The sequence below is a fragment of the Salmo salar genome, chromosome ssa14 (assembly GCF_905237065.1).
Source record: "Salmo salar chromosome ssa14, Ssal_v3.1, whole genome shotgun sequence".
Taxonomy (NCBI): domain Eukaryota; kingdom Metazoa; phylum Chordata; class Actinopteri; order Salmoniformes; family Salmonidae; genus Salmo; species Salmo salar.
In genome coordinates, this window is record NC_059455.1 from 12,194,895 (window position 1) to 12,221,335 (window position 26,441).

The window sequence follows — 26,441 nt, forward strand, 5'->3', positions numbered from 1 at the left end:
CATGGAGGTATTTTAACGCTTCTTTAATATCAGAGATTCCGTACCAGCTGTTGTTAAAGAGACACAAGCCACCACCCCTGATCTTACTGGACTTTGCCGTTCTGTCCGGCCGATGCATAGAAAACCAGATAGCTTTATATTATCCATGTCCTTGTTCAGCCATGACTCCAAGAAGCATAGTCTATGTCCCGTTGATAGGATAGTCTTGAGCGAAGCTCGTCCAATTTATTCTCCAACGACTGCACATTCGCCAATAGAACAGAGGGTAGAGGCGATTTATTCATTCGCCGCCATAGTCTCACCAGGGTGTCCGTGCGCCCACCTATATAGCGCAGTCTTCGCCTTCTACGAGTGTCGGGGATCAACGCCACGTCCGGAATAATGAATATGTCATTCGCCTCCAACTCAGTGAAGTAGAAGTCCTCGTCCAAATCGAGGTTAGTGTTAGCCGTTCTGATGGTCCAGAAGCTCTTTCAGTCATAGAAACGATGGTGAAAACATTATGTACAAAGAAAGTTAAGATCAGCTTTAAAAAAATACCCAAAATAGTACAATCGGCCGTCATTACACTTTTATTATGTCAATTCCAACTCCCTCTGGGCAAGAAATGTTGGTAAACTCTCCAACCTTTAAAAGACATTACATTCAGAGGTGTCAGTCACTCATCAAAACAATTCTGCCAGGAGAGAGGGGAGAAAAGGGGACGGCTATGACAGCACAGGTGAGAGTCACTTTCAGAAGCACTATTACGAAAGCGCACCTCCCACCCACATAAAAGAAGCAGTGAGAAACCGTCCCTTTCAAACCTGGTGAGAGAGGCATCCTGAAAGGGCCTTGCATTCCTTCCACCTGTGAGCGCCCACGCCACACAAAGGAGCCCCCGCCAGACCAAAGACATCAAAGCTCCCACAGAGCAACTGTTCAAAGTTACATACAAGTCTCCCTGTGGGCCAGACAAAAAAGGAGAGAGTGCACAGGGCTTGGCTATGTGTAGGGATTAGTGTAACAGGAGTCCAAAAACATGAGTTTTCTGAAGCTTGTTTTCTTTGTACAGTTACTCATGGCTTTACCGTTGTACAACCTGCCAACTGGTATTAACAAGGTGAAAATGTGAGGGGTTAAAAACATGACAGCACAAAGGGGCTTGCTAGCCGCAGTCGCTAAAGACATACAAAGTGTGTTATATTTCCACTGCAATAGTTTAGGTCCCTTATGATGCAGTTACTCCGGTAGCAATGAAGTGACGATAATATTCAATCAACAGGATTACTTGTCTTTTGATGAGGGTTCCCAAAATGACTAAACAGAAGATTACAGTTTCCAGTCAACAGTTATCTGACTGACTACCTTGTTACCAGGGTTACAGGTTGTTTACTGAGAGAATTAATCATGTTTGGAGACCGGACCGCATCTCATCATTCATTTCCCCCATATCATGCGTAGAGAAATACCTACTCAGGGTAATTGAATGAACGTGAATACCTGATATTAGTTGAATGTCTGGTTGAACATCTAAATGACGTTGCTTTTTATTTACCTGCCAAAGAATAAACACGTCCAAAGAGAAACTGTTTGCCGCAACAGACGGAATGTATGCGTTCGATGCTAATCTAGCTCTAGGAGCGAACAGAGCTTCTTGGATAATCTTTCATCAACAGGAATTCACAACAATGATGGGCCTCATTTGTCAAGCAACAAACACTTAAAAAGACACTAAGCATAATAGCGGCGCAATGACTGGAAGTCTATGGGTAACGCTAGTTAGTGCTGGCTCGTTAAAACGACCTGTAACCTCATTGCCAAAATAACCCTTTAACTACTGTAATGCCTCACTTTGTGCTCAGTGGCAGTACATACAGTTGAAGTCGGAAGTTTACATACACCTTAGCCAAATACATTTAAACTCAGTTTTTCACAATTCCTGACATTTAATCCGAGTAAAAATTCCCTTTCTTAGGGTCAGTTAGGATCACCACTGATTATAAGAATGTGAAATGTCAGAATAATAGTAGAGTGAATGATTTATTTCAGCTTTTATTTCTTTCCTCACATTCCCAGTGGGTCTGAAGTTTACATACACTCAGTCAGCATTTGGTAGCATTGCCTTTAAAATGTTTAACTTGGGTCAAACGTTTCAGGTAGCCTTCCACAATAAGTTGGGTGAATTTTGGCCCATTTCTCCTGACAGAGCTGGTGTAACTGAGTCAGGTTTGTAGGCCTCCTTGCTCGCACACACCTTTTCAGTTCTGCCCACAAATGTTCTATAGGATTGAGGTCATGGCTTTGTGATGGCCACTCCAATATTTTGACTTTGTTGTCCTTAAGTCATTTTGCCACAACTTTGGAAGTATGCTTGGGGTCATTGTCCATTTGGAAGACCCATTTGTGACTAAGCTTTAACTTCCTGGCTGATGTCTTGAGATGTTGCTTCAATATATCCACATAATTTTCCTTTCTCATGTTGCCATCTATTTTGTGAAGTGCACCAGTCACTACTGCAGCAAAGCACACCCACAACATGATGATGCAACGTGCTTCACGGTTGGGATGGTGTTCTTTGGCTTGCAAGCCTCCCCCTTTTTCCTCCGAACATAACGAAAGGTCATTATGGCCAAACAGTTCTATTTGTATTTCATCAGACCAGAGGACATTTCTCCAAAAAGTACGATCTTTGTCCCCATGTGCAGTTGCAAACCGTAGTCTGGCTTTTTTATGCCAGTTTTGGAGCAGTGGCTTCTTCCTTGCTGAGCAGCCTTTCATGTCAATGTCATGTTATGTCAATATAGGACTCGTTTTACTGTGGATATAGATACTTCTGTACCTGTTTCCTCCAGCATCTTCACAAGGTCCTTTTCTGTTGTTCTGGGATTTTTGCACCAAAGTACGTTCATCTCTAGGAGACAGAACACATCTCCCTCCTGAGCGGTATGACGGCTGCGTGGTCCCATGGTGTTTATACTTGCGTACTATTGTTTGTACAGATGAACGTGGTACCTTTAGGCCTTTGGAAATTGCTCCCAAGGATGATCCAAACTTGTGGAGGTCTACAATTTTTTCTGAGGTCTTGGCTGATTTCTTTTGATTTTCCCATTATGTCAAGCAAATAGGCACTGAGGTTGAAGGTAGGCAGGCCTTGGCTCAAATGATGTCAATTAGCCTGTCAGAAGCTTCTAAAGCCATGACATCATTTTCTGGAATTTTCCAAGCTGTTTAAAGGCACTGTCAATTTAGTGTATGTAAACTTCTGACCCACTGGAATTGTGATACAGTGAATTATAAGTGAAATAATCTATCTGTAAACAATTGTTGGAAAAATGACTTGTGGTATCCAAAGTAGATGTCCTAACCGACTTGCCAAAACTATAGTTTGCTAACAAGACATTTGTGGAGTGGTTGAAAAACAAGTTTTAATGACTCCAACCTAAGTGTATGTAAACTTCCAACTTCAACTGTACATCACAATATTGAAATATTTTTTATCTAGGCAAGTCCGACCTGTTGTGCGGGACCCCTAGCCAACAGCCAATGGAATCGCATGGCGCGAAATACAAAAACAACTAAAATACCACAATTCAATTCTCAAACAATCAACAATTTTACACCATTTGAAAGATAAGACTCTCGTTAATCTAACCACATTGTTCGATTTCAAAAAGGCTTTACAGCGAAAGCAAAACATTAGATTATGTTAGGAGAGTACATAGACAAAAATAATCACACAGCCATTTTCCAAGCAAGCATATATGTCAATAAAACCCAAAACACAACTAAATGAAGCACTAACCTTTGATGATCTTCATCAGATGACACTCCTAGGACATTATGTTATACAATACATGTATGTTTTGTTCAATCAAGTTCATATTTATATCCAAAAACAGCTTTTTACATTGGCGTGTGATGTTCAGAACATGTACTCGCACCAAAAACGTCCGACGAATTTACAAAAATACTCATCATAAACGTTGACAAAATACATAATTATTTTAAGAATTATAGATACAGAACTCCTTTATGCAATCGCTGTGTCAGATTTTAAAATAGCTTTTCGGCGAAAGCACATTTTTCAATATTCTGAGTACATAGCTCGCCATCACGGCGAGCTATGTGTACATAGCTTGACACCCGCCAAGTTCGGGGAAAACTAAAATCAGAATTAGTATTAGAAATATTGTATTACCTTTGCAGATCTTCGTCAGAATGCACTCCCAGGACTGCTACTTCCACAAAAAAAAATGTTTTTGTTCCAAATAATCCATATTTATGTCCAAATACCTCCGTTTTGTTCGTGCGTTCAGGTCACTATCCAAAGGGTAACGCGCGAGCACATTTCGAGACACAGAAAGTCAAAATGTTCCATTACCGTACTTAGAAGCATGTCAAACGCTGTTTAAAAATCTACTTTTATGGTATTTTTCTCGTAAAATAGCGATAATATTCCAACCGGACAATAGAGGAAAAGAAAAAACAGCATGCTCGCGGGAACGCGCATATCCAATCTCTTTGTCCCCAGGCAGACCACTGAGAAACTGAGCTACTATACTCTGCCCAGAGACAGGAGAAGGCTCAATCCGCTTTCTGAAGGCTTTAGACAGCCAACGGAAGCCTTAGAAAGTGCAACGTAACCCCACAGATACTGTAGTTTCGATAGAGAATCAAAAGAAGAACTAAAATTCTCAGATATTCCACTTCCTGCTTGGAATTTTCTCAGGTTTTTGCCTGCCATATGAGTTCTGTTATACTCACAGACACCATTCAAACAGTTTCAGAAACTTCAGAGTGTTTTCTATCCAAATCTACTAATAATATGCATCTTCTCATTTCTGGGCAAGAGTAGTAACCAGTATAAATTGGGTACGTTTTTCATCCGGCCGTGAAAACACTGCCCCCTATCCTAAACCGTTTAAGAACAAAATCTTATTTACAATGACGGCCTACCCCGGCCAAACTCGGACGACGCTGGGCCAATTGGGAACCACCATATGGGACTCCCAATCACGGCCGGATGTGATACAGCCTGGATTTGAACCAGGGACTGTAATGACACCTCTTGCACTGAGATGCAGTGCCTTAGACCACTGCGCCACTCAGGAGCCAAGTGTTGTGGTTGTCAGGAATTTCTGCAGCTTCAATAAAAGGTCAGCTGCTGAATTCACATTTGTATAGGTTAGGCTATATTTTTCCACATTTTGTTGTGTTACACCCTTAATTTAAAATGTACATTTAGATTTTTGGGGGTATTGGGCTACACACAATACTCGTAATGTCAAAGTGGAATTAAGTTTTTTTTAATTTTTTATTCCAAAACATGCATCCTGTCAGGCAAAGCAATTAACTTTTTGTCCTTAATACAAAGTGTTATGTTTGGGGCAAATCCAATACAACACATTACTGAGTACTACTCTCCATATTTTCCAGCATAGTGGGGAGTTTTTCAGGATAAAAAAGAAACAGAATGGCGCTAAACACAAGCAAAATCCTAGAGGAAAACCTGGTTCAGTCTGCTTTCCACCAGACACTAGGAGATTAATTCACCTTTCAGCAGGACAATAACCTAAAAAAAAGGCCAAATCTACATTGGAGTTTCTTACCAAGAAGACAGTGAATGTTCTGGAGTGGCAGAGTTTCAGTTTGGACTTGAATCTACTTGAAAATCTATAGCAAGACCTGAAAATGGTTGCCTAGCAATGATCAACAACCAATTTGACAGAGCTTGAATTTTGAAAATAATACATGGGTAAATGTTGCACAATCCAGGTGTGGAAAGCTCTTAGAACTCACACAGAAAGACCCACAGCTGTAATTGCCACCAAATGTGCTTCTACAAAGTATTAACTCAGGGGTGTGAACACTTCTGTATTTAAGTTTCAATACATTTTCAAAAATGTCTAACAACCTATTTTTACTGTAATTATGGGGTAGTGTGTGTATATCAATGAGAAAAAAATGAAGGTAATCAATTTTGAATTCAGGCTGTAAAACAAAAAAGATTGGAAGAAGTCAAGGGATATGAATACTTTCTGAAGGCACTGTACATTAGTAGCAATGTAAAAGTGTTAACCAACACCTATAGTTTGTGAGTTACATTGAGCTGCATGAGGCACGTTCGACCCAAAATAGTGAGTTGGTGTGACTGAGTTAAGCGTGTGTGCGTGCATGCATCCCAACTACAGTGCCGTCATGGAAGACAGAGGACTTCTGACCAGTGATTTATTTAATGAGTGAAAGTATTCCTTTCCCTGCAGATCAAAGGCTGATCTGTGAGGAGCCAGAGATCAGATAAATGTTTTCCATGTCCGCCATTTCCACTGTCCCCGCTACTTACCAGCTGACAGTCCAGACAAATCTGCCCAATTCAAAGGCACCATCGAACAGCCAACTCTTTTACGTTTTCCCTTATTCTTATGGCCCTCTCCCTTACCCTAATTTTACCCCCTCTTTCTCACTCTCCCTCCTATTAACCCCTCTTATCTCTCCAGAGTCTTGTATTTTGACAAATGTCACCTAGTAAAAATTCCTGCTGGTCCCTGAAAGTCACAAAGCTGTGCTGGATAGGAAGTGGATGTCCCAGACGCTGGATTGCCAGATTTACCAGAAGAATCCCTTCAGAAATTTAGCAGCCCACTATTGGGAGAAACTCAACACGGCCAAAATTGAATGCCTGACCGGCAAGTTCAACAGCAGACACAATTTTTTACTCCATCTGGAGAGACTGCAAATGTCCTTGAATTTAGCTACCCTACTCTGACTGTGGTAGAGTAACTGACGAGAGTGCTTGTGCAAGCTCTTTCAGTGATACAGGATTGTCTGCCGTTCTCCCTGGCAGAGATAAGGAAAAGCTCATTCAGACAGCCAGACCCTCGGATTAAGAGGCCAATTCGCAGGCTGTCACTCAAGCATGGCAGTCAGTGGCTCGTCAAAAGAAAGGACAAAGGTCCTTAAATGGGAAAATCGTGTTTTATTTCTCACCAGGGCAGAATGAAAAGTGGAGAGAACATTTGCTCAGATTGGTTTTTCAATAAAGCACAATTTAAACCCTGTTATTCATAATCATGAGGAAATGGGAAAGTATTGTGAGAACCCATAACCACATCCACTAAATGTCACAAGACGAGCAAATGACTGCAACAGAAGATGCACGTATATCTATGACCATAACGGCTTTTCTAAAACACCCCTAGTCACGTGGTGCCACAGAAAGCACTCAAACTATCCAAAACATCCAGTGGGATTCAAGTTTATGTGGTCGCCTTAATGTTATGACAGATGGAGAAGCAATGCAAGAGACCTAGAAAGGAGGTGGGACTGGACATTTTGCAGAAGAATGCATACTCTTTTAGGGCAGCGGAAGTGCACCCAACCACTAACAAACATGACCAACTAACTTTTTCTTAGCGGTCCAAATTAATAAAAAAGGTAACAGTCAGCCTTGAGGTATGCCTCACCAGTTTCTCTTTGAAGACCATTTGTCTGAGCCACTTGAAGTCCAGCGGTTTGAAGGCGGAGAACACGAATAGCGAGTCCTTTTCGTAGCGCTCAGGCTTCTGAATGGCCCCCTCGGGGTAGGTGATGCGCATGGTGGTCTTGGTGCCCACGTCCTTGCTGAAACCAGTCACAGGAGCATCGTTCAACCTGCGGTTAGAGAAGAAATGCTATGGGGGCGAATACATTGTGTGTTGACATCATAACATAATCTGCGGCTGGCACCCAGGCTACCAAACTAACCCCAAGTCCATTAAAGTCTAACCAGTGTCAAGAGTTCAAGAGGAGGAACTGACATTCAGCAGAACTATCATCTTTACCCTCTTAACTGGCATCATGTTGCCCTTCCATTGGAAGTAGACTCACCTCACCACAATGTTGTAATCATCTATGCGCGAGCCCAAAGACTTGTTGGCCAGGATACCACCATTGCCCACAATAATGCATCTTTTACAACCATGACTGAAAGAGAAGAACATCTGAGGGGTTAAAAAGTGTGTCCGCACACGAGTGCGCTACTTAATTCCCATGGCAATTACCTGTCAAGGTCTTCACCCAAGCCATAGTTCTTTGTGGCAGTTAGAATACGGTCTATGATTCTTTCTGCAAAATGAAACGGGAGAGAAAAAGACAGTTTAGATATCAACTACAGTTCATTGTTGTTTGCTAGGTCACAGACAAAACCCCTCATGAAAAGGATTAATAGCTCCTCTTTAATAACAAACTGTCGAGGACTTCAACGCCCAGAAAACAATGTAGCAAGCTAGGTGGTCCTTGGGAGAAGGTCTGGAGGAGAAAACGTTCCTAACCGTTTATTAAAATTACAGATAAGGATAAGCCACAGGCCCAGTGACAGTAAAATTGGAAAACCATCAGCCCTTTCAGGACGGATGAATCCGGGTGAAATGGCACTTCAGGAAAAAAAACGCTGCCCATAAAACCCCTCAGTGAGGAATGCCGTTTTCAAACAAGCACATTCTCCCGGTTGAAGTGTGCTGTGCAAGGGCTCTCTCAGTGTGGACGTGGAACTGGGTCTGGTGGTGTGAGATACGGGGTTGTTTAGCCATAGCGTGCATTCCTGCCATGTTCCAGAGGGTATTCTGGCGGAGTCATGACTCTGGTGTTTAAGACATGTCTTCGCACCCTCCCACCCCCACACAGCCCACTAGCACCTCTTGACTCTTTCCTTCTCATATTAGTCATAGGTCTACCATAGATTGGGAGATTTATATCTAGGTTGTGTGTCCAATTTATCCAACAAGGTATTATCCAAATGAATCACTCGCTTGTATAACCACATTTCAGTTGCGTGCTGGATCCATTTGCTAAACAACTGATATGAAATGTCATTAGGCTCAACCACAACCCCATGTAGGCATCTCCTTTGCTTCTTGCAAGAGTAATGCAGAAGGCTTTATCACCTCTAACGAGCCTCGTGATTAAACATCACAAAATGAGCAGTGGCCCATTGTTTGGACGCGGCGTCGAAGTCTGGCATCAAGCATCATCCCGGTCAGCATAAACAGAGGACCAGACCACACCCGACTCAATAGGGTGAAATCCCCACCCCCCCAGAAAAAAAAAATTGGGACAGGTTTCTCGAAGAGGAGAGACATGGCGGCTAATTGTTATTAGCACGCAGGATAAACACTTCAGCCAAGTATGTCTAGGCGGCAGCTCAGATAAATGGCCGTCGTCTTGAAGTACACTTTTCTGGCGAGGAAAATCTTCAGCTGAAATGTGGAGGAGGGGTTGGAGATGTCACTGAACATGATCTCAATGTTCTGCTACAGCGTGCTGCTGTAGTGCAGAGTTTACACAAGGTAAAGGGAGACAAGTGAGACTGGACATGAAGAAATACATACAAATATACAATGCTTATTGAATCATTAGGGATTTCCAAAGAACATAACGGCACCCAGGCCAGAAATAACTCAACTTTATAATATAGCTATCTATTCTAGGTGTCTCTTAAAGAGATCATTATGGTCTGCTCAGTTGTCTAGGCCAGTGGTTCCCAAACTTTTACAGTCCCATACCCCTTCAAACAGTCAACCTCCAGGTGCGTATCCCCTGTTTTTTTTTTGCAATCATTGTAAGCTTGCACACACACACACACACACACACAATATAATACATTTATTAAAACATAAGAATGAGTGAGAGTTGTCACAACCTGGCTCATGGGAAGTGACAAAGAGCTCTTACAGGACCAGGGCACAAAGAAATACATCATTTTGCTCTTTAGTTAATCATCTTCTACATTGTAGAATAATAGTGAAGACATCAAAACTATGAAATAACACATATGGAATCTTGTAGTAAGCAAAAAAGTGTTAACATATCAAAATATATGTTGTTATGTTTGAGATTTTTTAAAGCTCCACCCTTTGCCTTGATAACAGCTTTGCACACTCTTGGCATTCTCTCAACCAGCATCACCTGGAATGCTTTTCCAACAGTCTTGAAGAAGTTCATACATATACTGAGCACTTGCAGGGTGCTTTTCCTTCACTCTGCGATCCGACTCATCCCAAACCATCTCAATTTGGTTGAGGTCAGGGGATTGTGGAGGCCAGGTCATCTGATGCAGCACTCCATCCCTCTCCTTGGTAAAATAGCCTTTACACAGCCAGGTGGTGTGTTGGGTCTTTGTCCAAATGATAGTCCCACTAAGAGCAAACCAGATGGGATGGCGTATCGCTGCAGAATGCTGTGGTAGCCATGCTGGTTAAGTGTGTCTTGAATTCTAAATAAATCACAGTGTCACCAGCAAAGCACCCCCACACCATAACACCACCTCCTCCATGCTTTACGGTGGAAAATAAACATGCAGAGATCATCCGTTCACCCACACGACGTCTCACAAAGACACGGAAGTTGGAACAAAAAAAATCTCAAATTTGGACTCGAGACCAAAGGACGCATTTCCACCGGTCTAATGTCCATTGCTCGTGTTTCTTGGCCCAAGCAATTCTCTTCTTATTATTGGTGTCCTTTAGTAGTGGTTTCTTTGCAGCAATTCGATCACAAAGGCCTGATTCACGCAGTCTCCTCTGAACAGTTGATGTTGAGACGTGTCTGTTACTTGAAATCTGAAGCATTTATTTGGGCTGCAATTTCTGAGCCTGGTAACTCTAATGAACTTACCCTCTGCAGCTTAGGTAACTCTGGGTCTTCCATTCCTGTGGCAGTCCTCATGAGAGCCAGTTTCATCATAGCGCTTGTTGGTTTTTGCGACTGCACTTGAAGAAACTTTCAAAGTTCTTGACATTTTCCATATTGACTGAACTTCATGTAATGATGGATTGTTGTTTCTCTTTGCTTATTTGAGCTGTTCTTGACATAATATGTACTTCCACTTTTAAAGCACACCTGCTAACTGAAATGCATTCCAGGCGACTACCTCATGAAGCTGGTTGAGAGAATGCCAAGAGTGTGCAAAGCTGTCATCAAGGCAAAGGGTGGCTATTTGAAGAAGCTCAAATATATTTCCACTTTAACACTTTTTTGGATACTACATGATTCCATATGTGTTATTTCATAGTTTTGATATCTTCACTATTATTCTACAATGTAAAATATAGTAAAAATAAAGAAAAACCATTCAATGAGTACGTGTTCTAAAACTTTTGACTGGTAGGTTAACCTCTCTCGGGTATGTAGGACGAAATCGTCCCACCTAGTCAACAGCCAGTGGAATCGAGTGGCGCGAAATTCAAAAACCTTAAAAATGCTATAACTTCCATTTCTCAAACATATGACTATTTTACACCATTTTAAAGACAAGACTCTCGTTAATCTAACCACATTGTCCGATTTCAAAAAGGCTTTACAACGAAAGCAAAACATTAGATTATGTCAGGAGAGTACCCAGCCAGAAATAATCACACACCCATTTTTTAAGCTAGCATATAATGTCACAAAAACCAAAACCACAGCTAAATGCAGCACTAACCTTTGATGATCTTCATCAGATGACACTCCTAGGACATTATGTTATACAATACATGCATGTTTTGTTCAATCAAGTTCATATTTATATCAAAAAACAGCTTTTTACATTAGCATGTGACGTTCAGAACTAGCAAACATACCGAAAACATCCGGTGAATTTACTAAATTACTCACGATAAACGTTCACAAAAAACATAAATTATTTTAAGAATTATAGATACAGAACTCCTTTATGCAATCGCGGTGTCAGATTTTAAAATAGCTTTTCGGCAAAAGCACATTTTGCAATATTCTGAGTAGATAGCTCGCCATCACCGGCTAGCTAATTTGACACCCACCAAGTTTGGCGTTCACTAAACTCAGAATTACTATAAGAAAAATTGGATTACCTTTGCTGTTCTTCGTCAGAATGCACTCCCAGGACTTCTACTTCAACCACAAATGTTGTTTTGGTTCAAAATAATCCATAGTTATGTTCAAATATCCTCTGTTTTGTCCGTGCATTCAAGGTCCCTATCCGAACGGTGACGCGTGGACGCATGTCGTGACAAAATATTTCAAAATATTCCATTAGCGTACTTCGAAGCATGTCAAACGCTGTTTAAATCAATTTTTATGCAATTTTTCTCGTAAAATAGCGATAATATTCCGAACGGGAGACGTTGTTTTCGTTCAAAGACTGAAAGAAGAAAATGGTGTCTTCACATGCACGCGCGCGCCCCCAGTCTCATTGTTCTCAGATCGACCACTATCCAAAACCCCTACTGTTTTTCGCTCAGGGACTGCAGAGTCATCATTCCCCATTCTGGCGCCTTCTGAGAGCCTATGGGAGCCTTAGAAAATGTCACGTTACAGCAAAGATCCTCTGTTTTCGATAAAAGAGGCTATAGAAGGCCAAGAAATGGTCAGAGAGGGCACTTCCTGTATAGAATCTTCAGGTTTTGGCCTGCCATATGAGTTCTGTTATACTCACAGACACCATTCAAACAGTTTTAGAAAACTTTAGGGTGTTTTCTATCCAAATCAATTATATGCATATTCTAGTTTCTGGGCAGGAGTAATAACCAGATTAAATCGGGTACGTTTTTTATCCGGACGTGAAAATACTGCCCCCTACCCAAGAGAGGTTAACTCTGCAATGTTGGGTTGTATTGGAGAGAGTCAGTCTAAATCATTTTCCACACACAGTCTAGTCTGTACCTGTATTTAGTTTTCATGCTAGTGAAGGCCAAGAATCCACTCTCACATAGGTATGTGGTTGCAAAGGGCATCAGTGTCTAAACAGCGCGATTTGCCACGGCAGGATAGTCTGAGCACAGCGCAATCCAGAAATCTGGCAGTGGCTTCTGATTACATTTCCACAGAACCGCTTGTTGCAATTTTGATGAGGCTCTCTTGTTCAGATATCGATAAGTGGACTGGAGGCAGGGCATGAAAGAGATAATGAATCCAGTTGTTTGTGTCATCCGTTTCAGGAAAGTACCTGCGTAATTGCGCACCCAACTCACTCAGGTGCTTCGCTATATCACATTTGACATCGTCCTTAAGCTTGAGTTCATTTGCACACAAAAAAAATCATACAACGATGGAAAGACCTGCGTGTTGTCCTTGTTAATGCAGACAGAGAAGAGCTCCAACTTCTTAATCATAGCCTCAATTTTGTCCCGCACATTGAATATAGTTGCGGAGAGTCCCTGTAATCCTAGATTCATTCAGGCGAGAAAAAACATCCCCCAGATAGGTCGAATGAGAAACTCGTCATCATGCAAGCGTTCAGACAAGTGAAAATTATGGTCAGTAAAGAAAACTAAGCTCGTCTCCCAATTCAAAAATATGTGTTAATACTTTGCCCTTTGATAGCCAGCGCACTTCTGTAGGTTGTAAAAAGCGCTACATGGTCGCTGACCATATCATTGCAAAAATACACGAGAGTTCAGGGGCCATGCATTAACAAAGTTAACAATTTTCACTGTAGTGTCCAAAATCTCTTTCAAGCTGTCAGGCATTCCCTTGGCAGCAAGAGCCTCTCGGTGGATGCTGCAGTGTGCCCAAGTGGCGTCGGGAGCAAATGGCTTTTGTGCCATCAGTACAGATACCAACATGAGCAGTAGCTACATTTGGCTACATACGGACCGTTAGTGGAATTCCCGCAAGAGTAACGGTTAATGTGATTGGATGTTCATTATTTGACTAGGCTACCTGTATTTGACATTGTGTTATTTCGCTAAGCACTAGATGGTTCGATTTTAGTTTTGGCAGTGAAACGAGACTACTCGGGTGAGAAAAAACCCTCACTCAAATGTATAGCCCCGTTGAGAAATATAAATGGACTGTTTGAAAAATATGACAAAAAAAAGCAAAGTTTAAAAAACATTTTTTTTAGAAAATATATAACATGTGAATCACATTTTTATTTGGCGTACCCCCGACGGCATTGCGCGTACCCCCCCAGTTTGGGAATACCTGGTCTAGGCAATCCAAAAGCTAATACCAATATATAGGTCCAGGTGTCAAAAAGGTCTGTGTGAAAAAACTGCCCCCCGATGCTTGCTTATAGTATGATGGAGAGGCTAGAAACCACATAAAGAATGGAGGTTTCCCCTGTGTTTTTAAGTCTAGCAAACAAGGCTGCTTGGTCGCAAAAAAAAGTACAAATAAACTTTTATTTTCAAGGTTTCTATTTTTTTTGCTCCTAATTTGGAATCCTTTGTGGAGTTCTATTCAAGGTCCACACGTATCACCTCTCCACATGAATACAGCTAAAAGGGAAACCCCACTGCAGTCACAAACCGTGGAGAAAACAGAAACCAGGTGTAGCGCACTTGCCTTTGAAAACCAGGGTGTGAGTGTGGGGTAGAGGGCTCTTGCCAGAGCACAAAGGTAACATTCAGTGTACCTTTACATGCACTTCGCTCCTAAGTGTTGGAAATTGAATGATAAAGGGTAGACTGAATTCATGCTCTATCTTCCCAATTCCGATCGCATGATGTGCTCATGTTTGATTCGTAAAATGCATAGATTCTTGACGGCCTCGTCAGTGAGCTACCTAAACCCGTATTGAGATGTGACTAGGTGGAATTTTGGATGACGGTAATAACCGTTAAAATTGTTTTGTTTTGTTGTAAAAAGAAACATATTAGGGGGGCACATTTTCTCCCCCTCTTCTGGCCGCATGTGCTGACAGAAATATAATTAATTGAAAAGAATGGGCTAATGTATAGACAAGGGCAGAGTAATGTCTTAAGTGTAAAACGAATGACTCAATAATCCATGCTTTCTGGGAATGCTATTAAGTCCGAAAGTTCTGGGCGGCACTAGAAAGTTGGCTGTCAGAAATACATTTTTACATGTTTTTTTTTTTACATTTTAGTCATTTAGCAGACGCTCTTATCCAGAGCGACTTACAAATTGGTGCATTCACCTATAATATCCAGTGGAACAACCACTTTACAATAGTGCATCTAAATCTTTTAAGGGGGGGGTTAGAAGGATTACTTTATCCTATCCCAGGTATTCCTTGAAGAGGTGGGGTTTCAGGTGTCTCCGGAAGGTGGTGATTGACTCCGCTGTCCTGGCGTCGTGAGGGAGCTTGTTCCACCATTGGGGTGCCAGAGCAGCGAACAGTTTTGACTGGGCTGAGCGGGAACTGTGCTTCCTCAGAGGTAGGGAGGCGAGCAGGCCAGAGGTGGATGAACGGAGTGCCCTTGTTTGGGTGTAGGGCCTGATCAGAGCCTGAAGGTACGGAGGTGCCGTTCCCCTCACAATGTAAACCTACCACAATGTAAACCTACTTTTAAACCGTCTGTCTGCATATTTCAAGACATGGCATATGGGGGTGTAGTGAGATACCCGATGGATTTGCCAATTCTCTTTAAAAAAATAAATGTTTTAATACTAAAACAGTGGAAATTAATCCGCCAACAATAACAAATGGGAAAATTGAAGGATTCATTTTTTAAATATTGAAAGTGCGTAGGCTAGGGAGAGTAACAAAATGATGCAGTTTCAGGCCATGTGGCGGAAAGTGATGCGGGCGCTGGTGATGGAGGTGAGTGCTAGTGGGTCTGGGCAGGTGTGTTGTAGTTGATGTTTGTATGATTTTGTCGTTTGTAATGTTTATAAAATAAAATCTGACAAAAAAATGAAATAAAACAGGAGTCCCCATTCAAGTCAATGATGGAATAATGGGTGGACTGGCAGCCATTACGAGTGTACCCATAGAAGCAAAGCTATGTTGAGACAACGGGATTCTAATATCCCATAACTCTTTGCAACAATGGGACCGGCTATTCCAGTTAACAACGGCGCTGGCCTCAGATTTGTGACGACGTTGTCTTAACCTGTATATGTTCGACCTATGAGCAAATTAGGAAGTCAAATATGTGCTATGATTTGTTGATTCAACTCACATTACAAAAAAGTACATTCCATTGCATGAGCCACATCATTTCAATGAACATTCTACATTTCCATGGAAATTATTACATCACAATAGCAGGCAGACATTGGGATTGTACCCATGAGTATGCGTATGCCAGTCAAATTGCCAGGGTTAGAGGTTCCAAGCCTGTTCTATTCACTCTATTTCTATGTGTGCTGCTCCTGCATTTTGGTCATTCAGTCAGCTGTTCAATATAATTTTTTATTTTATTCTAATTTTATTTTCATGACGGTCTTCATCCATAACAGTTGGTTATTGTGCTAGCCCTACTGTTTCACAACCGAGGAAAGAATGAAGACTTAAGTATTTTGATGCATTTCACCTTTAGGATGGGTGTTGAAGAAAAGGCCAGAAAAGAAAAGTTTGTATAAGTTCAGAGAAACTGAAGTGTTGTCTCACTGTCTAGATGTTGCTGTAGCAAGAAACGTCCTGTAATATCCAAGCATCCCATTCTCACCCTCGACCCTTTGCCCCAACCCAGGCAAAAAGGCACAGTCAGTGGCAGTGTGTGTAACCATCAGAGAGCATGACAGGAGCAGCGTGAGATCAACCCAAGTAGGCCAGGAGGGATGTTCTGCCAGCTATATATCACCAAGCGTGAAGATGCGCTAACTGGCCCGTGGTGATAAGGATGGTAGAGCTCTGGCACCCTCTTCTCTTTAGCTTACATATCCAGCCCAAATCATCATCTATACGCAGTTCCAAATCCACCATGACAAGTTAATGACATATCCATTGCCATCAATGAGATACATGGAATAATCAAATCTGTCTAACGTTAGACACACAATTTGTCGTACCTTGTGTTTTGAATCCAAATGGAGGCAAGTAATTGCAGACTTTGGCCAGCCGCCTGAAGTTCCGGTCGAGAAACATGGGAGCTGGCTTCATGAACCTGTGAGAACAGTAGAAAGAAAAACAGGAGAGATTACTGTAAAACTTCAATAAATAGCCTGGCGTTTCAATCGCTGAAGAAAAACGGCACTAATTAGAGACGGGCTCCTATTTGAGCCTTGCGTCTATTTACTTCAAAAGCTGTGTGCATTTTCTCAATAAAATGTTAAAAAGACTACCGCAATATTTATTGTGACCCGTATAACTTGTATAAACATAACAACAAATCCATCGCAGATCAGATGTGCAAAGACTAGGCTGCCTATCATACACCTGATTTTGCGCTTCAGCACCATGGAAAAAAAATAATTAGGGACGGGGGAGGCAACGGCTAGCAACAATGACAGAATAAAAAATACATGTTTAATGCACATGACTGTGGGAATATCAGAGCTGTGTCCATTGTAACCTCGTGAATAATTATTTTAAACCCAGCATTTATTTGAAAACTTGTTTATTTGCTGAAATATGTGCCCGGCTATTAAAAAGGGCCAGGCGGCCATTTGAGACTGCATTTAATTGAAGTCAAATAATATAAAACTTGTAAAACAGTTCGTCTGTCCACTCATGAGAAGTCCAGCATGACTCAAGATAACCAAAATAGGCCTACTGTGTTGCGATGTCCTCTCATTTCTAGATGCAGAGTTCAACAGCGAGCCCTTTCCTGCTCCAGATAATGTTCAGTGAGAGATTCACCATAGATCGATTGCTGTGTTCATCAAGTTGAATTGAGACTTGCCAATGAGCAACAGAGTTTACCTGATAACCCAATACACAGGTGAGTGAGTTATCAAGCAGAGTACGTGGGTCTGGGGGTGCACAACCCTGATGTCTCTCTGGACACTAACTTAGAAGCTGACAGTTTTTCTAAAAGCGTTTCTTCCTCCCTAAGAAGCCCGTGGCCCCCACTTAACTCTACCGTGACCCTGGGGCTCTGGTGTTAATTCCCCGCCAGGAGTTAAAGACACTGGGCCGTAAGAGGAGACGCTTGTTCCACTCAATCTAACCGCGTCATCCCACTTCTCCACTCCCCCGTTCACCGAACCCATCCCGTGCACACAGGGTGCAAAATGGGTTGACTCAAGGAAGAAGGGAAAAATAGAGAACAAGTCTGCTACATGTACTCTTATCGACAATGTTTCTTCCCAGGAAAAGGCCGAAACCATTCTTGACACAGTCTGGGTATACGTGTCCTGGCGATGTATTGATGTCAGTGTTAATCTGTCCCAGACGATTTGGGAAGGGATGTTTCAAGGAAATGTCTTACTGAAGTAGGCAGTGTTGATTGGTAAATGTTTGCAGAAACAGCCAGCGTACGAACAAAGTGCTCCTACGCCAACCACTATTTGATAAAGCACTCCTCTCAAATCAAAAAAGAGCCACTTCCCCTGGTCAGGCCTCAGACCTGGGCTGTACGTGCTGCTTCTGGAAGTGTGGCCGGACGATGGATGTCTGTTTTTATGACCCGCTGTCTCGCTGGGGAAAGAACCAGTGTCCTCGTTTAACAAGCCCGCGCCTCCAACGCTCCACTTTTACAGCTCGCACTTAACGTACTCATAACGTGGTCGCAGATTGGGGTTTAAACAAGGGTATTACTGGTCCTAGGACGGTTTATATGTCAGAAGTGATTCTTGTGGAGAAATTCTTTGTATGATTAGAAGCTCTTTTGAAAAATGTGGTTGTGGTAGAAAAGTCATCTGAGATTAGATTTAGGTGATTCTAGTCATAAAAATGTGTATGGATAAACATGACATGCTATACTATATTGTAAGCCCATTTTAAGTACTTACAGGGAAAATCTTTTTGCATCCTATGAAAACCTACACAGCATAGAGGACCAATGTGAGAGCGAGTGTCAGTGTGTGAGACTACTAGTTCGCTGTGATTACACAGTGAGGCCCCCATGGTGTTTACACTGACAGCAAAAAGACATTCTCTACAACTCACACAGGCCTGGGACGCAAAACCACAACATCTGGAGGAGGAACTCAGGCTGACTTCACTAGGCTAACCCCCAGGGGGGCTGCGTCTACATCCACGGGTTGACTTAACCAACCACTAGTTTCAGCTGGCTGCCCACAGTGCACCCAGTCAAGCTGGCTACTAACACCAAAGGAATCCGATTCCGCTATCAGGTCACCAAACTTCACATCCTAATGATCGTGTCTGAACTCAATGAGCAAACACAGTTTACAAGAGGAGCCACTTGTCCTCGTCCTCCAAACTCCTTAATTGCACTTGATGCACCAAGAAAGAAAGAGTAACAGTCATGTCTGTCTCTCTCTCCACACATCACCTGACAGAAACAGACGGGCAAAGACCCTTGACAAAACAAACCGTGACTCATTAATGTGTGGCTTCAGGGGCCGAGCCGGGCATTAAATAACTGTCAAGAGTATCCTAGCCTATGGATGGACAGATAGGGGATAGTTTGCTTGTCTTAAAGAGAGAGTGCTCCCAAAACAGGAGGCCCAGGCACATTGTGCTCATTTCCTCTCACTGGGGGCCATATTTTCATAACCGCGCCGCCCAAGTTCACCGCCAACACTTGATTTAGAGCTCCAATACAAACAGTTTGGCGTGAGGGGAGAGGAAGCGTTGAAAATAAATTGGATTCCACTGGGCAGGGCCTTTTGGAAGAGGACAAACATGGAGGATGGAGATGATTAGGGAGGGACCTCAAATTCAGGGGGTTAAGGGATCTGGCCAAGTAAATAACCATCAGTTGTTTTTACTACAGACTAAATTAATTTATGCCAAAAATGTAATTTGCCAAAAAGAAAATGTTGGCTACATCTTTACATGCATTATTAACCAATTTGGCCATGAGAGACCAAAGACGGGATTCAGATCTGGCATTCAGAGCTGGGGTTGAAACTCCTCTATGAGAGTGGCCTGACATGGAAAAGTGGCCAAGAAGAGGTAGCCGTTTACAGACATACAGTGCCTTTAGAAAGCATTCACACCCCTTGACTTTTTCATCAACAACAAAAAATGTGTCGTACATTTAAAATGGATTAAATTGAGATTTTGTGTCACTGACACTTTGTATTCAGGACAAAAAGTTATATTTGGGGCAAATCCAATACAACACATTACTGAGTAACATACTTTCGAGCATAGTGGTGGCTGCATCATGGTATGGGTAAGCTTGTAATCGTTAAGGACTAGAGAGATAAAAAATAAAACAGAATAGAGTTAAGCACTGGCCAAATTCTAGAGGAAAACCTGGCTCAGTCTGCTTTCCACTGGACACTGGGAGATGAATTTGCCTTTCAGCAGAACAATAACTTAAAACAAGGCCAAATATTCACTGGAGTTGCTCATCAAGACCACATTGAATGTTACTGAGTGGCTAAGTTAAAGTTTAAACTTATATTGGCTTGAAAATCTATGGGAAGACCTGAAAACAGTTGTCTAGCAATGATCAATAACCAACTTGACAGAGGAAGAATTTTCAAAAGAATAACATGCTAATATTAAACAATCCAGTTGTGCAAACCTCTTAGAGACATACCCAGAAAGACTCACAGCTGCAATCGCTGCAAAAGGTGTATTGAATCATGGGTGTGAATGTTAAAGAAATGTGTGGTATTATGCGTAGATGGGTGAGAAAAAAGTATATTTAATCCATTTTGAATTCAGGCTGTAACAGTTTTTGAGAGAAAAAAAAAGTCAAGCGGTTTGGCATCTGTGTTTGTACATGTCATGTACGACCAATCACGTTTTGCTTTCCCCCATCACACATGACAAACCTCAAACTCTAGGACATCTAACAGATACACCCAACTTTGTCACTCTAAGCTATTAATAGTGCTAATTGAACTGTGTGGGACTGAAGTGAACGTGGTAGTAATCAATGCGGTCCCAAGCAGGTGCTCTCTGTTGTAGGGAACTTTGATCTGAAAACGTGTGGCTGATTAGAGGAAGTGGTTGGGAGACATCGTTAACACACAGCCTCCTAGTTGGGAGGGCAGTTCCCAACGTACCTCTTCCAAGTAAGCCCTTTTCCCTCAAGTCATAATAATCATAAGCCTATTTGTGTAACACGCCTCGACGGCCCCTTTTGGTTTCCGTACAAAAATCGATTATCTACACAAAAATGCCAGTCATTTCTGTTCAGAAAGTAAAACAACACACAGAATACAAGAAATTTCAGGATATCTATAATAAAGCTGTCACAGTCATTGCTGGTCTAAGCGAATATGAGCATTATGAGACACTATTTGCCATCTTTTCGCAGACTAAGCATCAACACAACCTCATCGTATGTTAAGATGGCGTCACCATCTTCCACATTTAGGAGCAGCTGAGTAAAATGCCTTGGGAAAATCTTCTGCTATGTGGAAAATGTCCCTCTATTGGCCATAGCTGATGAGCCCTCATGGAATAATGACCTATGGCTGGAGAGAAGGGTGGAGGGATGGCATCAAAGGCCCAGTGACATCACGGAGGGCCGTCAAGTGTTCCGTGGATTGTGTTTGAAGGAGGAAGTGAGTCATGCCCTCCTGGACAGGAAGTCGGTGCCCCTCTGACAATAAGCCTCTGAGGCACCGCTGGCAACCATTTCAAATGGGGGTAGGATGAGGGGTTACGCTCTCCCAACAGAGATGCTTTTGTGTTCGGAGGGCTGACGAGGAAATGGTATGAAGTTTGTGGTGAGGAAATGAATGAATGAAACATGACTGAAACCTAAAAGATTGTGTGGAAAAGTGGGGCTTTTATGTTTTACGAGTTGTTCCCCGTAGGCCATGCTGGCTGGAGTAATGACATAACGTCTCCAGGGGAGCGTCTCAAAAGTCTAGAGTGGCTGCCTTTCCTCATCTCTCCATCTTCATCTGCACTGAGCTGAAATATGGCATATGCCTACTATGAATTTGCCTTCATCTTACATGTTTAAAAAAAATTATAATAATTGGTTTAACCTTTATTTAACTAGGCAAGTCAGTTAAGAACAAATTCTTATTTACAATGACGGCCTAGGAACAGTGGGTTAACTTCTTGGGGCTATGTGGGACGCTAGCGTGCCACCCGTGGTGCACCCTATCAACAGCAGGTGCATTTCAAGAGCGGCAAATTTGAAACCAAATAAATGTCAAAATTCAAATTTTTCAAACATACAACTATCTTACACCCTTTGAAAGATAAACATCTCCTTAATCTAACCACGTTGTCCGATTTCAAAAAGGTTTTACGGCGAAAGCATAAAGTTAGATTATGTTAGGAGAGTACATTGACAATAGCTGTGTGTAATGTTTTGTCAATTCAAAGACAGGGTCACCAAAACCATAAAACCAGCTAAAATGATGCACTAACCTTTTACAATCTCCATCAGATGACACTCCTAGGACATTATGTTAGACAATGCATGCATTTTTAGTTCTATCAAGTTCATATTTATATCCAAAAACAGCGTTTTACTATGGCATTGATGTTGAGGAAATCGTTTCCCTCCAATAACCGGCAGTCAAGTCAGCACCACAAATTAAATAATTAAAATTAGAAAACATTGGTAAAATATTATATTGTCATTTAAAGAATTATAGATTTACATCTCTTGAACGCAATCAACTTGCCAGATTTAAAAATAACCTTACTGGGAAATCACACTTTGCAATAATCTGAGCACTGCGCCCAGAAAAATACGCTTTGCTATACAGACAAACGGCCATGTTGGAGAGATCTAAAATCGAAAATACTATGTAAATAATCCATTACCTTTGATTCTCTTCATCAGATGTCACTTCCAGGAATCCCAGGTCCATAACGAATGTAGTTTTGTTCAAAAAAGCTCATCATTTATATCCAAAAAGCTCTGTGTTGTTAGCACATGATCTAAGCCAGCCGGACTTCGTCATGAACGAGGGGAAAAAATATATTTACGTTCGTTCAAACATATCAAACGTTGTATAGCATAAATCATTAGTGCCTTTTAACCAGAACATGAATAATATTCAAGGTGGGACGAATGCATTCTCTTTTATAACGTATTGGAGCGAGGGTACCCAACATGAACTCGCGGCCAGAGTCTAATCGGCCATCACCGTTCCATGGCTCTTGTTCGGTCAGATCTCACAGTAAAAGACTCAAAACACTTTGTAAAGGCTGGTGACATCTAGTGGAAGCAATAGGAAGTGCCAAAACATTAATCAACCCCTGTGTGTTTCAATGGCATAGGCTTAAAGGTAATTCAACACATCAGGTATCCACTTCCTGTCAGAAAATGTCTCAGGGTTTTGCCTGCCAAATGAGTTCTGTTATACTCACAGACACCATTCAAACAGTTTTAGAAACTTTAGGGTGTTTTCTATCCATATATAATAAGTATATGCATATTCTAGTTACTGGGTAGGATTAGTAACCAGATTAAATCGGGTACGTTTTTTTATCCAGCCGTGAAAATACTGCCCCCCTAGCCCCAACAGGTTAACTGCCTTGTTCAGAGGCAGAACGACAGATTTCTACCTTGTCAGCTCGGGGATTTAATCTAGCAACCTTTCGGTTACTGGCCCAACGCTACCTGCCACCCCAAGTTTTCAAGTCAGTGCAAAGTACAAAAGGGGTGGAGACAAGGAGAGGAAGCCTCTTAACCTTTTGGGGCTAGGGGGCAGTATTTTCACGGCTGGATAAAAAAACGTACCCGATTTAATCTGGTTACTAATCCTACCCAGTAACTAGAATATGCATATACTTATTATATATGGATAGAAAACACCCTAAAGTTTCTAAAACTGTTTGAATGGTGTCTGTGAGTATAACAGAACTCATTTGGCAGGCAAAACCCTGAGACATTTTCTGACAGGAAGTGGATACCTGATGTGTTGAATTACCTTTAAGCCAATGCCATTGAAACACACAGGGGCTGATTAATGTTTTGGCACTTCCTATTGCTTCCACTAGATGTCACCAGCCTTTACAAAGTGTTTTGAATCTTCTACTATGAGATCTGACCGAACAAGAGCCTTGGAACGGTGATGGCCGATTAGACTCTGGCGCGAGGTCATGTTGGGTACCCTCGTTCCAAAACGTTTTAAAAGAGAATGCATTCGTCCACCTTGAATATTATTCATGTTCTGGTTAAAAAGGCACTAATGATTTATGCTATACAACGTTTGACATGTTTGAACGAACGTAAATATATTTTTTTCCCCTCGTTCATGACGCGAAGTCCGGCGGGCTTAGATCATGTGCTAACAACACGGAGCTTTTTGGATATAAATGATGAGCTTTTTTGAACAAAACTACATTCGTTATGGACCTGGGATTCCTGGAAGTGACATCTGATGAAGAGAATCAAAGGTAATGGATTATTTACATAGTATTTTCGATTGATCTCTCCAACATGGCCGTTTGTCTGTATAGCAAAGCGTATTTTTCTGGGCGCAGTGCTCAGATTATTGCAAAGTGTGATTTCCCAGTAAGGTTATTTTTAAATCTGGCAAGTCGATTGCGTTCAAGAGATGTAAATCTATAATTCTTTAAATGACAATATAATATTTTACCAATGTTTTCTAATTTTAATTATTTAATTTGTGGTGCTGACTTGACTGCCGGTTATTGGAGGGAAACGATTTCCTCAACATCAATGCCATAGTAAAACGCTGTTTTTGGATATAAATATGAACTTGATAGAACTAAAAATGCATGCATTGTCTAACATAATGTCCTAGGAGTGTCATCTGATGGAGATTGTAAAAGGTTAGTGCATCATTTTAGCTGGTTTTATGGTTTTGGTGACGCCTGTCTTTGAATTGACAAAACATTACACACAGCTATTGTCAATGTACTCTCCTAACATAATCTAACTTTATGCTTTCGCCGTAAAACCTTTTTGAAATCGGACAACGTGGTTAGATTAAGGAGATGTTTATCTTTCAAAGGGTGTAAGATAGTTGTATGTTTGAAAAATTTGAATTTTGACATTTATTTGGTTTCAAATTTGCCGCTCTTGAAATGCACCTGCTGTTGATAGGGTGCACCACGGGTGGCACGCTAGCGTCCCACATAGCCCCAAGAGGTTAAGACTCTTGAGATGCACCAAATGGCTTTAATCAAACCCTGAAGAGAGAACAGAAGGAGTTTTGCTCACTTGGGATAGATGGCGGTCATCTTTGCCGCTGCGTAGCCCGGCTTGCAAACTCCTTCGCTGAGGTTGCCATACTTGTACGCCAACTCCGCTGGCCTGTAAGTGTCGCCAAGAGGGGAGGATAAAGGGGATTAGATGAGACTGAGGACAACGTGACCTGATAACAAGCAGTGTTTGCACTTCTACACATAATCCAATTTAGACAAAGATCTCCCTGGAAGATAGAACTAAAAACAGTTTGATATGTCCCCTTAAGCCCGCCCTATGCTGTTCCTGTCCAATTTAAAAAGGTAAAGTAGGGACTAAGAAGATCAAGTTCAAACCAGCCCCTTGTATCTCCTCCTCACTGCAATCATACTCATTAATTACCTGCTATATGGCATGAGACAAGTTCAAATAAACAGGGGGAAAGGAGGGAGGTCCCAGCGTTATGGGAGGCCTATCTGTCACACACCAAGTCAGTGTTGATGAGATGGGGGGGGGGTATGGCAGGGTGGAGGAGGGGCGTGGATGGACAGGCTGTAGCTGGAGAGGACTGGGGTCTCTTGCTGACATGCTATCTTTGCTAGGTCAGAGGGAGTGATCAGAATTGGTGACCACTGCTGTAGGCAGTTGTATTAGCAGCCCCAGATAAGAACCAGCATAACCCCTGTCCTGAAGTTGTGCTTATAGTGTGAATGTATGGTGAGGACAGATATGTCCTCTGAGAGGCCGGAGTGGTGATGAGAATATGGCCTGTGAGCTAGGGGACGAGGGACTGAGGCCTCATATGAAAGTTTACAGTGGGAGTGCAACACACACACACACACATAGCTGAGCTCTCACGCCAACAAAATACAATTACTCAAGTTTGCATATAAGCCAGAACCCACACCTCCATTTAAACCATCAAACAAACCTTGACACTCATTAGCCATATAGAGATTAATATGGCCATTACAATTCGACCCAGCACACCTGCTTGGTGTCAAATTGGCTAAAATAATCCCAATTAATGTTTATTTGAATGGACTGGTGGATGTGAGATTAATAAGTCACAAGTTCAATGTCACATTTGATTAATTATCCCATTGATTTCATCTATTGGGCTACGTGTCATCTAAGAATCAGAGTCTATCTAAGAATACAACTAATATTCAGGACACCATCTCCAGTTCAGTTTCTGATTTGTTTTTGTTCAAACTGAATACGGCCCATTCTTATGAGGGGAGACGTCTTGGTTATAGCTAAGCCCATTCCTTAAAAAAAATAGCCTCGGACAACCAGCTACAACAATCAATCGGAGATGAGTAACCAAACCCTAATGGTTTAAAATGATAAAATTGTACTTTACCAAAAACGTCGTTTTACTTACAACTGTCCATCCAGCTTCAGCAGAAAGCCCTGCTTATCATACACTAGAAAGAGAGAAAACTGAAATTAACATACAGGAGTTAAAATGGCTTGTGAATTTAAAAAAAAGTTAAAAACAGCAGTTGTGTTTCACCTATGGAGGACCGTGTGGGGTCGGTCCATAGGTGTCGTTTCAAGCGTAGTCGGCGTTTAGGCTTTTTCAGTAGAGAGGGGGAAAGAAGCACAAGC

At 41.8% G+C, this 26,441-nt stretch overlaps 1 protein-coding gene across 8 annotated transcripts in view; it reads right to left on the reverse strand.

Moving 5' to 3' along the window:
* LOC106568969 (CMP-N-acetylneuraminate-beta-1,4-galactoside alpha-2,3-sialyltransferase) overlaps nucleotides 1–26,441 on the reverse strand; it is an 88,807-nt gene that overhangs the window by 26,040 nt on the left and 36,326 nt on the right. For all 8 annotated transcript variants that reach the window (XM_045693888.1, XM_045693887.1, XM_045693886.1 and 5 more), the window contains 6 exons: nucleotides 26,215–26,257; nucleotides 24,864–24,956; nucleotides 16,681–16,775; nucleotides 8,022–8,085; nucleotides 7,849–7,944; nucleotides 7,446–7,632 (listed from right to left, as the gene is read on the reverse strand). In XM_045693888.1, coding sequence (XP_045549844.1) covers nucleotides 7,446–7,632; nucleotides 7,849–7,944; nucleotides 8,022–8,085; nucleotides 16,681–16,775; nucleotides 24,864–24,956; nucleotides 26,215–26,257 — 578 coding nt within the window. The remainder of the gene's footprint in view (nucleotides 1–7,445; nucleotides 7,633–7,848; nucleotides 7,945–8,021; nucleotides 8,086–16,680; nucleotides 16,776–24,863; nucleotides 24,957–26,214; nucleotides 26,258–26,441) is intronic.